General features: G+C 34.3%; 1 protein-coding gene across 5 annotated transcripts in view; it reads left to right on the forward strand.

Moving 5' to 3' along the window:
- LUZP2 (leucine zipper protein 2) overlaps positions 1-16,017 on the forward strand; it is a 500,147-nt gene that overhangs the window by 355,751 nt on the left and 128,379 nt on the right. For all 5 annotated transcript variants that reach the window (XM_023239657.2, XM_023239656.2, XM_023239654.2 and 2 more), the window contains exons 6-7: positions 2,068-2,130; positions 7,780-7,842. In XM_023239657.2, the coding sequence (XP_023095425.1) occupies positions 2,068-2,130; positions 7,780-7,842 (126 nt within the window). The remainder of the gene's footprint in view (positions 1-2,067; positions 2,131-7,779; positions 7,843-16,017) is intronic.

Consider the following 16,017-nt stretch of genomic DNA (forward strand, 5'->3'; position numbering starts at 1 on the left):
GTCCTGTGATGGCCAGAGTTGCCTGACCCACTTTCAAGCAGCTCAGTCTTAGTTTTATTTTTGTAGATAATTTAACGTTTTATTTTGAAATAAATTTTGACATAGAAAAGGGCATACTATATCAGTACAGAATGTTCTTGTGTATCTTTACCCAAAACCTCTAATACAACATCATACAGAGTGATAATAATACAATTATTAAACCATAAAATTAGCACTAATACAATACTATTAAACAAACTGTAGACCTTATTTAAATTTCATGTCTTTCCACTAAAAAACTATAGCCATTAAAAAGATGAAAAATCTAAGTATAAGTATGAAATCTTTAGAGCTAGTGAAGATACTTTATCTACAAAGATAATTCAGGAAATCAAAAAGGGAAAAATAGGCCATTGTATGATAAAAAATTAAGATTGCATATGTCAAAAGTATAACTGTACAGGAACAAAAGGAAAACTAGGGTATGTTTTAACCTACAGTCTGAGCAACATTGCGGAGTTAGAACATCAGTATGTATCCCCTCATTATAGTTTACAAGCTTTTAAATATAGGAATAATATATATTAAATTATTTTAAAACCTCTAATCTTGTGCTTTGTGTATGATGAATACAAATATTTACAAGAAAACATTACTTGAGTGAAACAAGTTAACTCCTCATTTGTGTAAACTATTTCACAGTATTAAAATTCTAAGAAATGAGCTTTTTGGAAATGAGCTTTTTAGAATTTTAACTCTTTGCTAAAGAGAAAAATTAGACAAAGGTTTCATTCAAACTGAGGCAGCTGTATCCCCTGTCTGCATGACAGGAAAATAAAATAGGAAACAATTTGTTTCAATGTTCAAAATAAGGTGGGAATTGTAAGTGAAGAACTCTTAACTTTAATGTATTCATTCATTCAGTTATTCATTCATTCTGCATAAATTTTGTTCAGTTTGCTCACGATGCTCATCAGATCGACGTTCTTTAAAGTCATTATGCATGAGATGTACTTTAGCACTAAATGGTTTGCTCCTGCAGAGACAGTACAAAATCTCAATCCAGAGGGTTTCAACAAGATTTCTGTTCTTCTTTACCCTGCCTGTCTAAAAGTACCTCAGTTACCAGGACAAAGAAAAGCCTGAGCATAATGAGGCAGGTATAATTGAATAGCTATAAGGGTTTAGATTCAGATGGCTAAGAACACATGGCTTCTATGTCAGAAGTAACAAACATTCATCTATGAATCAAGGTCAATTATGGTAAGTTAAAAGGGTAATCGTATCTGTCCGTACTCAAGCCCAGCAGAGAGAGTACACTTATACACTTATGAGGCTTAGAAAAAGAAATGGCTTCTGAACATCCATAAGCCCTCTAAGTATAATGCACAGTCCTCCAGAATATAAGAGGATTCAAAAACTATAGTCTTAAAAGGGAATATAGACCCTGATGCATCTATGACTAGATTATACTAGGGTCCAAGGTGACCAGCATCCAGATGACAGTAGGAAAAGAAATATTTGCTGTTTAGGGGCACTTGGGTGGCTCAATCAGTTAAATATCCAACTCTTCAATTTCAGCTTAGGTCATGATCTCATGGTTTGTGAGTTTGAGCCCTATGTCTGGCTCTATGCTGACCACTGACCATGCAGAGCCTGCTTGGGATTCTCTCTCTCCTCTCTCCCCCTCTTTCTCCATCCCTTCCCTACCTATCAGAATAAATAAATAAACATTAAAAAAATACTTGCTGTTTAGAGATGTGCTCTCAGAAACTAACATCTGTTGTAGATTTGAAACTAAAATTATTTTATAACATACCATACATAAATATAATAAAACAGTATTAAATGTAAGGCCAAATAAAGTTCTACCTTTTTAAATAAACATGTTACTACTAATACATCAACATTTTAATTGAATTAAAGAAACATTATTTTACATTACAGATTATACTCAGTTTGTACAGATATATTACATCTCATATCATGAAGGACTTATCCATGAACAGAGAAATGCAGCTGACATGTTTAGGAATTATTAATGCTTTATAATTTCTCAGCAATACACTATGTTTCTTTCATCAGAATAAAAGCTTGAAGAACAAACTCTTGTCAGGAAACAAGCTGTGTGGCATCCATGCAGAAGAGGTGAGTAAATTTTCTCTTCTAGATTCAACAAAATAGAAAGTGCCAGAATATTAGTGCCAGGTTTTTCTTTTAAAACCCAGATACCCGGAGACTTTTCTTTCACTAACATAAAGGAAAACATCGGAATAGGAAAATTAAAACAGATTTTAAACCTTAGATATTTTTGGATGTTTTTGACATAGCATAACCAAGAACAAACAAACAAAAAAAATTAAGCCCGTTAGGCATTACTTCCCTACAGTGATTTTATGGATTCCTTCCTTAATTGGATTATCAGGATTTCCTTAATAGTGAATATCTGAAGGTCCTTGAATTTTTTTGTTTTTAACCATCTATGTGATGTCTACAAAGTTTTGCAATAACAATTAAGTGTCAGAAAGAGGATTCTGGGGTTGATCATAAATCTTAAGGAACAAATACATTCCTCAGTTCTACTTGCTAGGCAGGAAATTTGTCTCATGCATTTCTTAGGGTGGGGTGTGGAAAGTCATTCTGGTTAATCCAGATTTAACTAAAATCAATTTCTTATACTCCTGGTCTCCCAAATCCGTCTGTGATATAATCCCCTATTTAATGTAGTTTAACCCCTTTCCCAAAGCAGTTAGAAGTAAGGCACAGAGCTGGTGAAATACCTCTATAATCTTCTAATGGTGGACTCACATTTTTTGTTCCAATGAACTTTTCCTATTATTATCACCTTATAGCAGGAGGGATAGGGAAGATTACCTGGTGACTCATAAGAATTGCTTTTTAGAACTCCAACTAGGAAGTAGTGATACGTGTTTCATTGTACCATATTTGCCAGACGTAGGTCACATGCCTAGCCAAACTGCAAGGAGTCTGGACAATGTCATTAGGTTGGTGGTCATTAGGTTGAGATAATTTTTTAGTAAACCAGGTGAGAATACTTCCTGATGGACGTGTAAAATTCATCACTCTAAACACTCAAGTTAAAGTCTAACATGAAATATAAGAACCCATTTATAATGTCTTTCCAATAATATTGTGCATGAAATATGAGTATAAATTTTCAATACATGGAAAAGAAAGGTTGATGCTTTATAAATGAATAATCAAACTGAATCTCTTGTAGATATGAGCCAGTGTAGTGTTTCTTTCATTACACTTTTCTATTTGAAGAGTATGCTGCTTAATTTGCTATGATTCTAGAAGTATTACATGTGTAATGTGCAGTTTCTGGATAGGTAAGCAAGTAGAGCCAATTTTTGAGTAAGAACTATGTTGACTCTGCGGATTGAAACTATATTCTGAGATGGTTGCCAGGTTCCCGGAGTCCCCCAGCACTCATGAAAGAGAGATGGCTCCTGGGAGACATTGCCTATAGTGTTTAGAAACAAACAAAACAAACAAACAAAAATCCAATAAACAAGCAGCAACGTCAATCTGGGCCTACCTGTTATATTTTAGCCCCTTAGTTCATTAATGAGTCATTTTAAAAATCCATCTCAATTCCTTAAGACAATATATTATATCTACATTTTAATTTATGAATTCCTAGATGGTTCATATAGTAGTATTGCATAATGTTGAAATAAATTTATTCACTTGACCTATCTCTATTTATTTATGGAAAATAATTTAGAGTTTAAAATTCTGGACAAAGAGGGAGACATGTATATTTTTTTTTCTGTCACAAAAACACTTGCAAAGAATATGGTAACAGATGTAATTATTTGTATTACCACCACCAAAACAAAATAGTAACGTCCTCTATCAGTTTAGAAGCTAAAAAGGAGCTTGTCTTCTAAATCAGTGACTCTAAACTATTTATAGGTACATAAATATCCACATCCCATTGACACATAATGGCTGGACAATGTTTTAATTTGCCAGCGCAGAATATTGAAAAGAGTGGAGGCTACTACCAATACCATTGTCTTTACTGTTATTTCACGAAAGAAATGTTCTTGGACATGAATTGTACAAAAGAAAAACCTCAGAGACTAGCTGAAATATTCTGTCATGGCCACCTTCTTTGTCTTCACCTTCTCCGTTTTTTTTATTTTACTTACAATTATTCTCACAAACTTAATTTTACTGTGGACTTGTGGACTTTACAGGCACCAGGATGTCAAATTACATTTAAAATCATTAGTATAGTTTTGGGGCACCTGAGTAGCTCAGTCGGTTAAGTGTCTGACTTTGGCTCAGGTCATGATCTCACGGTTCATGGGTTCAAGCCCCATGTTGGGCTTTGTGCTGACAGATCAGAGCCTGGAGCCTGCTTTGGATTCTGTCTCCCTCTCTCTCTCTGCCTCTTCCCCACTTGCTCTCTCTCCCTCCCTCTCTCTCTCAAAAATAAATAAACATTTAAAAAATAAAATAAAACCATTAGTATAGTTTTAAAAATTACTAAAATTCCCCAATAGCCCAGTGGTTTGAAGATTATCCCTCTGACAATTCTAATTTTTCAAAATGATGCCAGGAAGCTAAAGGAAAATACAGTGTCATTGGGGTTTTAGATCAATGTGTATTATAAAATGCATGCACCTGAAATGTACTTATTCTTACTTTGTATACCTTCATCAGATCTTTTGATAGGATTTTGCTTTTTACCTCACTGAACATTAGAAGATGGCTGGAATATACAATGCAGAGAAGTGATGAGTGACCGTAATGAAAATTTCTAAGACAAATGTTTCTAAATAACCTTAACTAAACTCAGGAATTCTAGCTGTTCTTCCTCAGTGCAGAACAAAGATGTGTAGGCTTTTATTATAGTTCCTGAATGAATCACTGCCTAACACAAAAATTGATGTTTTAATAATTCAAGTTGTGAATAAAAGTTTAAATTATATTCTGTACATTCAGTATAAATATGCATTAAAATAAATGCCCAAAATGGTTAAAATTAGTCCTTTTTGACACTTTAAAAATAGAGCATTAATTATTTGGAGGGGTAGGAGTGAAATTGGGCATGGGTAGTAGTCATTTCTCATTCCCCATTGATATTGGTCAACATTAGATTGGAAAAATAAATAAAGTCTGTTGACCTAAGAGACTGTCCTGTCTTGCTGATGAGCCCCAGACAGTAGATTGGAACAGTGGGAGACAATGGCAATCAATTGTGCATTTGAAGTTGGAGAAGATCACAGAAATGATTCTTTGCTGGAATCAGTAGCACAAAATTAAGGGTAGCCATGAACAAACCTGCAAATGAAGTTAATGTAACAAAATGAAGTTAATGTAAGGAGAGGGATAAGGTGTCTGAAATATCATTATCTGGGGTTACTTAGGGAATTTTGTGCCAGGAGACCAGCGTTATAATAAGTGTAGAATCCTGAAGTAGAAGTATAAATTCAGGGGACTGGGGGCTTCAAGTGAAAGTTTTTATTCTTAAACCATACACCTGTAACAATGGCTCTTCATCTTCTTATGCATTATATCATGCACGTCACTTTCACTAGTCCTATCAAGTGAAAGAGGATGCCTTTCTTATGGAAATGGAAATTAGTAACTAGTTTGTAAGCAGACAGAAATCTTTACTTCTTCTGGGTATAGAGTTTAACTGCAGAGTTGTGAATTATTAACGTGTCAAGAAGCCCGTTCTTCCTGCTTCCCTTCCTCCATCCCCCTGCCCCTCTCTCCCTCATTCTCTCTCTATTTCAAATCACCACTCTCCCCACTTCACTTTTCCTCTCTCCCTTTTTCCTTGTCTTTTCTTCCTTTCCTTTATCTCATTTCATTTTATTTTATTTTTGTTCTTTCTTATCAACTTCCAGATTCAATAGATCATGAAATGTCGTTGGCTCATAATAGGGATGTCTTTGAAAACTGTTTCTAATATTAGAGCCTTGCAGTGGTGTACCACAGATAGCACTTTTAAGATTGTGCTCTAATTGATGGTGCCTCCAGCATTACCCAATAATTTAGGAATTATACACCATAACATAGCTCCCACTTGGCAAACTCTACTATCTCGCGTCATTAGACATGTCCTGAATATAGTAGGAAACTAAATAATATAGTCGCAGTTGGTTCAGTGAAAGACTCATGTACATTCAATGTAGCTTTGAAAATTATAATATTTAAAAAATATGAGTGGGCTTTATTTTTTGAAAAGGACCTTCATAAAGAGGACCTTAAAGAGGATCTTGTGCTTAGTATGTACTATGGCCAGCTACTTTTGAAATTGAATTTTATTGAGATATAACTTATCTACAATTCATCCCATTTAACTTTACAGTTGGATGGATTTGATCGATGTATATCAAATCAAATGTTAAACATATAGAACATTTCTATCTTCAAAGTTTTCTCTTGCTGTTTTATAACCACTACCACAAACCCGCAGCCATTGTCAACTACTAGCCTGATTTCTGTCCTTCTCCTTTGGTCTTTTTTACAATATAATATAAATGGCATTATACAAAAGATAGCTTCTAGTGACTGGGTTATTTCACACAGTATAATGCTTTGGAAATCCATGCACACTGTTACATGTTTCAGTACTTAATTCATTTTTTTAAATTGCTCAACAGTATGCTAGTACTTCATGATTGTACCAGAAAATGTTTGCTGTGCACCAGTTAATGGGCATGTTGCTTATTTCTAGTTTTTGACTATTACAAATAAAGATACTATAAACATTTGTGTTTATGTTGTAATTTCTCTTGTACAAATACCTAGAAAGCATTGTTGTATAATGCAGTGTGCTCATGTTTAACTTTATAAAAAAACACCAAACTGTATCCCAAAGTGACTATACCATTTTACATTCCTCTTCAACTCGTTTACTATTTTTTCAGTTATCATTCTTTATTTGACGATGATAATCCATTTGTGTTTGTGTTCTCCTACTGAGGAATCAGAACTTGTCATTTTAGATACACAAAGACAAATACCTGAGGTCCTCATGTTAGAATATTTGAAATTGCATCTGTGCTGGAAGAATAGGAAGGCATGATCATCATCTGTGGCTCACCAAGTATATATCCATAGGGTAGTCAACCATGTCTGCTGAGAGAAATGTCCTTGTCATAAAGCCCTTTTATAGTTGGCGTAGTCCTCTCAAAAAGTGCCTTCTTCTGCAGAGCAAACAGCCTTCACCTCAGCTTCCTAGCTGCTTTCTTTACACTCTGTCACATTTGCTTGCTACCCTCCCTTTGGACATACAGCAAATTCAAACTTGGTTGTCAATTTAAATTTACCCTTATTTAATCTTAAAAAATAAGTAATTGCAACTAAACAGTGAAAACTGTAGCCTAGTTATACATAGGTATATCCAGCATCTAAAATTGAATTGTTGGACATGCTCTGGTGACTAAAATTTTGTGTGTGTGTATTCTTTTGTGGGGGGAGATGCTAGACAGAGAAACGATAAATTACTTTCTTTAAATAATGCCTTTAAATAATACGGTTCCTATTGTGTGCCAACTTAAATAAAAAAATTAAATGTTAAATGTCAAATAAAATTTCTACTCCAAAAAATTAAACACTATGGTTCCTTTGCACAGGCTTTGGTTTTCTCTTCCTGCCTGGACTACCTGGATGTCTGACTTCGAAAGCCAAGATTAAGCTTTTGCTTGACTGCAAACTTTATTCTTGTACAGTTTAAAATCATTTTAATCTTCAAGTTTGAAAATATAAATGAAATTAAGGCACTAATCTATGTTTCTGTTCTTGCAGTCAAAAAAAATCCAAGCCCAGCTGAAGGAGCTTCGTTATGGGAAGAAGGATTTATTATTTAAGGTGAGAATCTTTCTCCCTTCCCCCTCCACCAACCCAATAAGTGAACTATAATATTATTTAGCTTACATTTAATTTCTGGATTTTTATAAGAATTATAGCTGTATTTGACTGCATTGAAGATGTTTTCATTTTCTTGCCTTCTTAATTAACGGAGATAAATGCAAATATGATTTCCTGGGTACATTCTTAATCAAAGGTAGGCGTCATTCCAAAGTATTTAAAGTCTCTTTGTAACCTTCAATTACTTTAATTCAATATTGAAGAATACTGTATTTCAGAATATTTGCATTAAGGAGAGCATAGATTGAGTGAATATCCAGAGATGAGATCCACTGGTTACCTACATTCTTGACTTCCAGAGGCCCCTGCATAAATCTCTTTTTTACTGAGAGTCTTCCTATTTAATCATTGTTGATTGATTTTCATCATTGATACTTTTTTTTTTTTTTACAAGACTATCAAATCACCATCTGTGTATAGATAGACATCTACCACAAACTATGGACTAGTGTCCCCCCAAAGGTATCCACTTGCCAATTCCTGGAAGCTGTACTTTATACTTTATGAGAAGGGAAACTTTACAAAGGTGATTAAGTTAAGGATCTTCAGATAGGAAGGTTATTCCAAAATATCCAGGCAAGACCTAAATAGAATCATGCAAGTCCTTATCAGAGTGAAATAAGAAAGCCTAAACAAGAAGGTTGTGCGATCACAGAAGCTGAAAGAGGAAAGGCAATGTAAAAGATTTCCTTCCTATAGCCTCCAGAAAGAACCAGCCCTACCAACACCTTGATCTTAGTCCCATAAAATTTATTTCAGACTTCTGACTTTCAGAACTGTTTGTGAATAAGTTTGTGCTTTTTTAAGCCACTGAATTCAGGGTAGTTTGTTATAGTAGCAAGGTGAAACTTAAACAGATACTTTCTTTTATCTCCCTTGAGCAGGGGGAGACAAGAGGCAAGTGTTGTGCTTGTGGTACATGTGCATTTCCAAACGCAGTAGAGTGATGGAATATTAGGCTGTTAGGAGTAGGAGTAATAATTTGCTTGATAAATAATTACGAATTACATTTTGTATAATATTTTAAAAAATATTTTCATTACAATGATCAGCCCGATCTATATGTGCTAGGTTTAAATTAAAGGGAGATAGTTTCTCATTTTATTTAATGATTGAAAAAACCTACAATTTTTCCAGTGAAAACAGTAAGAAATGACACATTTCCCTTCTTCAGCCCCTTTACTTTTGGTTCGGAGTCAGGGGAAGGTAGTCCTATTATGTCAGCCAGTATTTATTAAAAACTCATTCCATGTGAGGCATGAATCTGGACATATCTTGCCATTGACTCTTACATGAATATGCTACTTTCCTTTTTTTTTTTTTACTTCATTTACAACAAGATATTTCTCTGCACACCAAGAAAAATCTGAATTAATTCTTATTAATGTTTATAGATCCCTGCCTCACAATACTCTGTTCATTTTATGTGATAAGTAGATAAAAGTATAAAACCCAAGGCACTTGTCTTTCATATTGAGACTCGAGCTCAGAGCATTTTAACTCTTAATTTCAGGTTGGCCTTAGCTTTTTGTAAGGTCATCAACAATAAATAAATTGTCAACAACAATAAATAATTGAAATTGGGAAAAAATAAATAAAACGTATGTGCATGTCTGTGTGTGTGTGTGTGTGTGTGTGTGTGTGTGTGCGTGTGTTTTCATTTACAGAGAAATTTCTAGTTTTCTGTGAATTAGTTTAACTTAATAATATCAGGACTGTAATAAAACAAATCCAAGCTCCCTGGAGCTGATAAGTTTTAGGTAGGAGGCTGAGAAATGTATGTAAAGATAGATCATGTAAGCTTTTTAAACTTTTTGAATTTAATTTCCCAAGTTGAAGAAAATTTGGGAAAAGAGATTGAAGAGATCCAATAATTTTCAGTGATTTACTTCTTCATAATATGCCAGTTGTTGAATATACATTAGTAATTTATCAAATTTCAGAAAGTACTGATATCAGGATTTGTTGAAAATCTTTATGACTTGAAAATGAGACATTATTTGTAAGCCTTTGTCACTTTGAAAGAAGCGCTTGTGTATCAAATCAGGTGAATTGTGTATGACCATGAAGTTGCCTAAGTTAGAATGCCTTTAGCGTATACACTCTCTAAGGTGTTAAATAAGATAATGAGAGGTCTATAACTTTTTAACTTATTCAGTAACTAAACAATGTCAACAGGCCGACTTTTTTTTTTTTTTTTTTTTTTTTGGTTTTTCCTACCGTTCCATATCTCGGTCCTCAACTTACTGACTTATTCTAAGTTTTGATCCCTCATTATATATGATAGTAGTTAAAGATTTATATGCTCCTTTGTCCAATTTTGTACAAAGTCAGAGGAGAAAAAGGAAGGAGCAAGCACTTGTCCTTCAGTGTCATAACTTTTATAAGGGAGGAGAATTTTTTAAGATGTTTCTCCAAACATGGTCATGCAACCGTGCAAAACAAGTGAGACCTTAGTGTTTTCAGCTTCCATTGTGAAATAGTATTCATTCATTCATCTTAATGGCATTCACTCATCTGATTTGCCTATTACTATATCAACAGTGTGCATTTTAGGTCTTATATAAGCATGTACTGAATGAATAAATGAATTCATACATACATATAGGCACATGTATATACATATGTGCATACATAAATAGAGGTGTCATGGCAGTACATTGTAGAAATTCATGTATGTAGTCCCAAAGGGCATGTGACTACATGCACCTTTGAAAATGAACCCACAGAATATCTTTGGTAATATTTTGCTGAACTCAGAGATGAGTAATAGAGGATTCTATTTCAAGTAGGTTCCCTGAAAATCTGTTCAGTTTTGAATAGATTTGATCGTTTTTGTTAAAGACAGTCTTTGAAGAGCAATGAGTACTGCTGAAACACTTCAGTTATGTTTTAAAAATAACGGCATGTGCTGACAATTGTCAGACATGTTGATAAATTCAGTGTTCTTATTAATGTTTGAGAACTGGCTTTTGATTAGGAAGGCTGCCAGAGGTAGTACACATTCTCTACTAAAGGAAGAAGTGAGGCCCTGCTGACTGTTAGTTACCCTGACTTGAGTTACTTTTTATCCTCTCTGATTCCACTTGGAGATGATATTCTGTGGAATATCTACTTTCCATTTTGCTGCTCTATTTTACTTTTATATATACAATTGTTTAGTTTCAGAAGTATTATTTTCTCACTTAAAACCCATCACTCAAAACACACAATAGTTTGAAATATTTTATATTTCTGTTTAGTTCCTTTTATATTAGGCATAATCTGCCTTATGATTATATTAGTTAATATAGAGTTTATGTTATCTATTCTCCTTTTTCATGTAATTTTAAAACATAAAACATCCTTTATTTCTTTGTAAAATCTAAATGCATAATATTTCATATGTATTCCAATAGTGACTTAACTTTAACCTTATAAATATTTGTGCATCTGTGTATTCATATATGTGTGTGTTGTGATTTAAACTTAAACTATGATAAAAATTCTGTTGTTATTTTTAACTTGAGGTATATATTGAACATATATATAACTATAAAATAATTCACCAAAATTATTGAACAATTTTAATGTTATTGACACCTAGTACACTGTTTTTGAGTTTAGAACTTTTTTTTTTTTACTTTTTTCAGGAATAATTGATGAATGTAATCATATATATTTAAAGTGTACAACGTAATTATTTGATATTCATGAACCTTGTGGAAAGATTACCAAGATCAAGATTGTTAACACGTTCATCACCTCTGATAATATTTGTGTGTGTGTATATGTGTGTGTGTGTGGTGAGAATGATTTAGATCTACTGTCAGTAACTTTATGTTACACACAATGCTGTACATTTGATCCTCAAAACTTATTTTTCTTTTCTTTTCTTTTCTTTCTTTCTTTCTTTCTTTCTGTCTTTCTTTCTTTCTTTCTTTATTTTTACTTATTTTTCTTTTAATTGCAAATTTCTAAGCTTTGATATCCTTCACCCCATTTCCCTTGTCTCCCTGCCCCTGGCAACCACCATTCTATCCTGTTTCTATAAAATTGGCTTGTTTTGTTTTTGTTTTATTTTGTTTTGTTTTGTTCCATATATTCCATATGTAAGTGATACCATCAATATTTGTCTTTCTCTTAGCTTATGTGGTTGGCTTATTTCACTTAGCCTAGTACCATCCAGGTCCATCTATGTTGTCACAAATGTCAAGGTTTCTTCCTTTTTTATGGCTGAATACTGTTCAATTGAGTGTACCACATTTTCCTTACCCATTTATCCACTGAAGGACATTTAAGTTAATTCTATGGCTTGGCTATTGTGAATTATTCTACAATGAACATGGCTATGCAGGTACTCTTCATGACACTGATTTCATTTTTTTCAGATGTATACACAGAAGTAGGATTACTGCATCATATGGTAGTTTCCTTGGTGTATACATATATTATGTATTGTGTATAAATATATAATATGTTTCCTTTATAAAAATTATATATATGTTTCCTTTTTGTATATATATGTATATATTTCCTTTGTAAAATTATTTTTTATGTATGTTCCTTTGTGTGTATATAATTAAAAATTATACATATATATAATTTTTATGCACAACATAGTGATTTGACAGTTCTATATATTATTCAGTGCTCACCATAAAAAGCTGTTCATCTTTTCGTCTCCAAAACTTATTTATTTTATAACTAGAACTTTCTTTTTAATTTTTTAAGGAACCAAGATACTGATTTCCATAATACCTATACTAATTTACATTCCCGTCAACAGTGATAAGGATTCCCTTTTCTCCACATCCTTCCCAACATCTGTTATCTCTTGTCTCTGAAAATAACAATACTAACAGGTCTTAGGTGCTATTTCATTATGGTTTTGATTTGCATTTTCCTAATGATTGGTGATGTTGAGCACCTTTTCATATATCTGTCGGTCATTTTGGATATTAAGCCGTTATCATATATATGGGGTTTGCAAATATTTTCTTCCATTTTGTAGGTTCCTTTTTCAATTTATTGATTGTTTCCTTTTAGTATAGCAGTTCTTCAGTTTGATGTATTCCTGCTGGTTTATTTTGGCTGTTGCTGTCTTTTTTTTTTTTTTTTTTTGTCTTCTTATCCAAAAAATCATTGCTAAGACCAACGTCAAGAATCATTTTCCCAGTGTTTTATGGTAGAGATTATGTGGTTGCAGGTCTTAAATTTAAGTCTTTAGTTCATGTCAAGGTAATTTTTATGACTGATAAAAAGATAGGGGACCGGTTTTATTCTTTTGCATGTGCCTGTCTAGTTTTCCCAGCATCACTTATTGAAGAGACTGTTGTCCCCTCATTGTGTGTGTGTAAAGCTATGTGTTGGGACCTAGGGAGCGGTGTTCAGAGCAGCAGCAGCACAGTCTTGACACTGACAGGCCAGAACCGTGACCTGAGACCTAGGGGTGAGCCCTCAGGGCACCAACTAGGTGGTCCTCAACAAAGACAGATCAGAGCCAGGACTTGGGGACTTGGAAGGCACGTTCCAAGCAGTGGCAGCTCTGGTCACATTTACGGAAAAGCACTGGGGCATCCCAATCCCAGAAAGTGAGGTTTGGGGACCCTGAGGGCATGTCTCACTGCAACAACAGCTCCAGCCATGGGGAGGAGATGTAACAGCAGGGACTCTGGAAGGTTCTGTCCTCTGGGATCAACACTAGAGAAGACTGTGGGATCCTTGGTAGCAAAGGCTACAAACTTCCACAGTGGTGAGCCTTGCTGGGGCCTCTCCTGTTCTCCCTTTTCCTGTGGGGTGAAATCCCTCTGTGGGGATTCCTCCTGGCACTTAGCTGCTCTGGACTGGGGGTGATGGGGTGACATAGGTAAATCCTTCCTATGGTTTTCTGTGTGGCCATCTTCAGTTTTTGAGTTTCACAGAGTTTTGGCTGCTTCTTCACTGTAGCTCACAGCTTTCCTCTAAGCTGTTTTCATCTGTTCGTAGTTGTTTATTTGTTGTTATTGTTGTTTTGTTCAGGAGACAATTGTTGGGACCTCCTAGCCCCCCATCTTGCTGAGGTCACCTCTCTTAAGAAAATTACAACAGTTGACTCTACCATCAATCAGTACAGTAAGAAAAAAAGAAATGTGGTGTTTAATTAAAACTTCTTTAGTTCTGAGTATTCTTATTAAAGAAACAAGAATACATAGGTAAGTAAATAGTCTGCTCAGGCTGACATAAAAAAATATCATACACTGGGTGGCTTAAACAACAGAAATTTATTTTCTCGGAGTCTGGAGGCTGGAAAGTCTGAAATCAAGGTCTGGCAATGTTTGGTTTCTGGTGAGAGTGCTTTTCTTGGTTGGCAGACAGCCAGCTTTTCACTGTGTCCTCACAGGGAGAGTGACGAGCTCTCTGGTGTCTCTCCTTATAAGGACATTAATCCCACCCAGACCAGGTCCACACCCTTATGACCTTTTTTAACCTTAATTACCCCTTCAAGTAGTTAGGACTTTAACATAGGAATTTTAGCACTGGGGGTAGGGAGGCACAATTCAGTCCACTGTTGTAGTTAAGTAAATAATACCCACAATAAAGCAGCAACAAACTTTCTTTGTTGTTTGAGAGGTTATAAAAGGAAAATTGCTATTTTAATTTACCATAAAATGATTGGACATTTCATGTCCTATAAGCTGACGAATAGCTGTAGTCTGGGTAGAAAGCTTCTTACACGTACATTTTGGTCATGACAGGTTTCCTTAACTGACTTTCTCCGTGTGCAGACTGACCTGTTTTTGCCTTTGCTGAAGGTTTTGTTCAACCTGTCGTTTTGCTAACATTTGGCCTTTTTAAATCATAAGTATAACATCAGTCCTTAATATGTGTATGTGTATTTAATATGTGTATAGTATGTGTATATTTATATAAAATAAAGCATGGCATTTTGTTGATAAATATGTCCAAAATATGTTTTTTAAAAGAATTTTACACTCTCTAAGTGTGTCATTTTGTATCTATAAAACAGAAAATCTTGAGTAATAATAACAACTGGCATATACTAAACACTATGCACTCGTAAGAGATTTTGCTATGTGTTTTTCTTTTTTTTTTTTAGTTTCTTGAGAGAGAGAGAGAGAGCATGCACATGTGTATGCAAGAGAAGGAAGGGCAAAGGGAGAGATAGGGAGAGAATCTTAAGCAGGCTCAGCACTCAGCATGGAGCCTGACTCAGGGTTCAATCTCTTAACTTTAAGATCATGACCTGAGCCAAAATCATGAGTTGGCCACTCAACCAACTGAGCCACCCTGGCTCCCCGTTATGTGTTTTATATGCATTATCTCATTTACTCCTCAAAACAATTTAGGTTTATGTGATGTATCGAGGTATTGGATATGTGTGTATATGTGAATATGCATATACATTCATATATATATACACACACACACACACACACACAAACATACATATGTATACATACATACCGTAAGGTGTGTGTGTGTGTGTGTGCATCTGCATATAAAGTGAGGCCTAAAAAGTTAATGGTCTTCAGTATAGTGTATAACTGAGGAAGGAGTCCCATCTATCATATATGTTCATATTCAGGGTCTATGTCAGTCTTCTTCCCCTGCCTTTTATTGTTATTGTTTTTCTTTCTCTCACTTCCTATGGTCTCCCAGTGGGTAGCTCTTCATTTGGTTGTGTGTCTGCTTTCTTCACTATAAAAAATCCTGTTTGTTTTCCTACTGCTTACTAGTTGTAGTACATATTGAATATTCCGTCATGCTTTGTCCTCTGATATTTATGAACTCTTTGTCAATGTCCTGACCTTAGGTTTCAGATGGACACAATTTGGTCCCAATATCCATCCTTGTCTCCATATTCTAATATTCTGAGACATTCAATTTGTATGCATTCTATTTTTTTATTAAAAGAATTACAACATTAAATTAGATTTCCACTGAGTTATATTGGTTTTGTGATTGTTTCTGTTATTTATTGAGTAAAAACAATTTAATAATATTGTGTGTCCTTCAGTGTTTGAAATAAAGTGGCAAAATGATCAAATTACTGCCCTCAAAGGGACTATATATGTATATATATATATGTATATGTAAAAGGGATTATATATATATATATATATATATGTATAT

This window comes from Felis catus, chromosome D1, assembly GCF_018350175.1.
Source record: "Felis catus isolate Fca126 chromosome D1, F.catus_Fca126_mat1.0, whole genome shotgun sequence".
Classification (NCBI taxonomy): Eukaryota; Metazoa; Chordata; class Mammalia; order Carnivora; family Felidae; genus Felis; species Felis catus.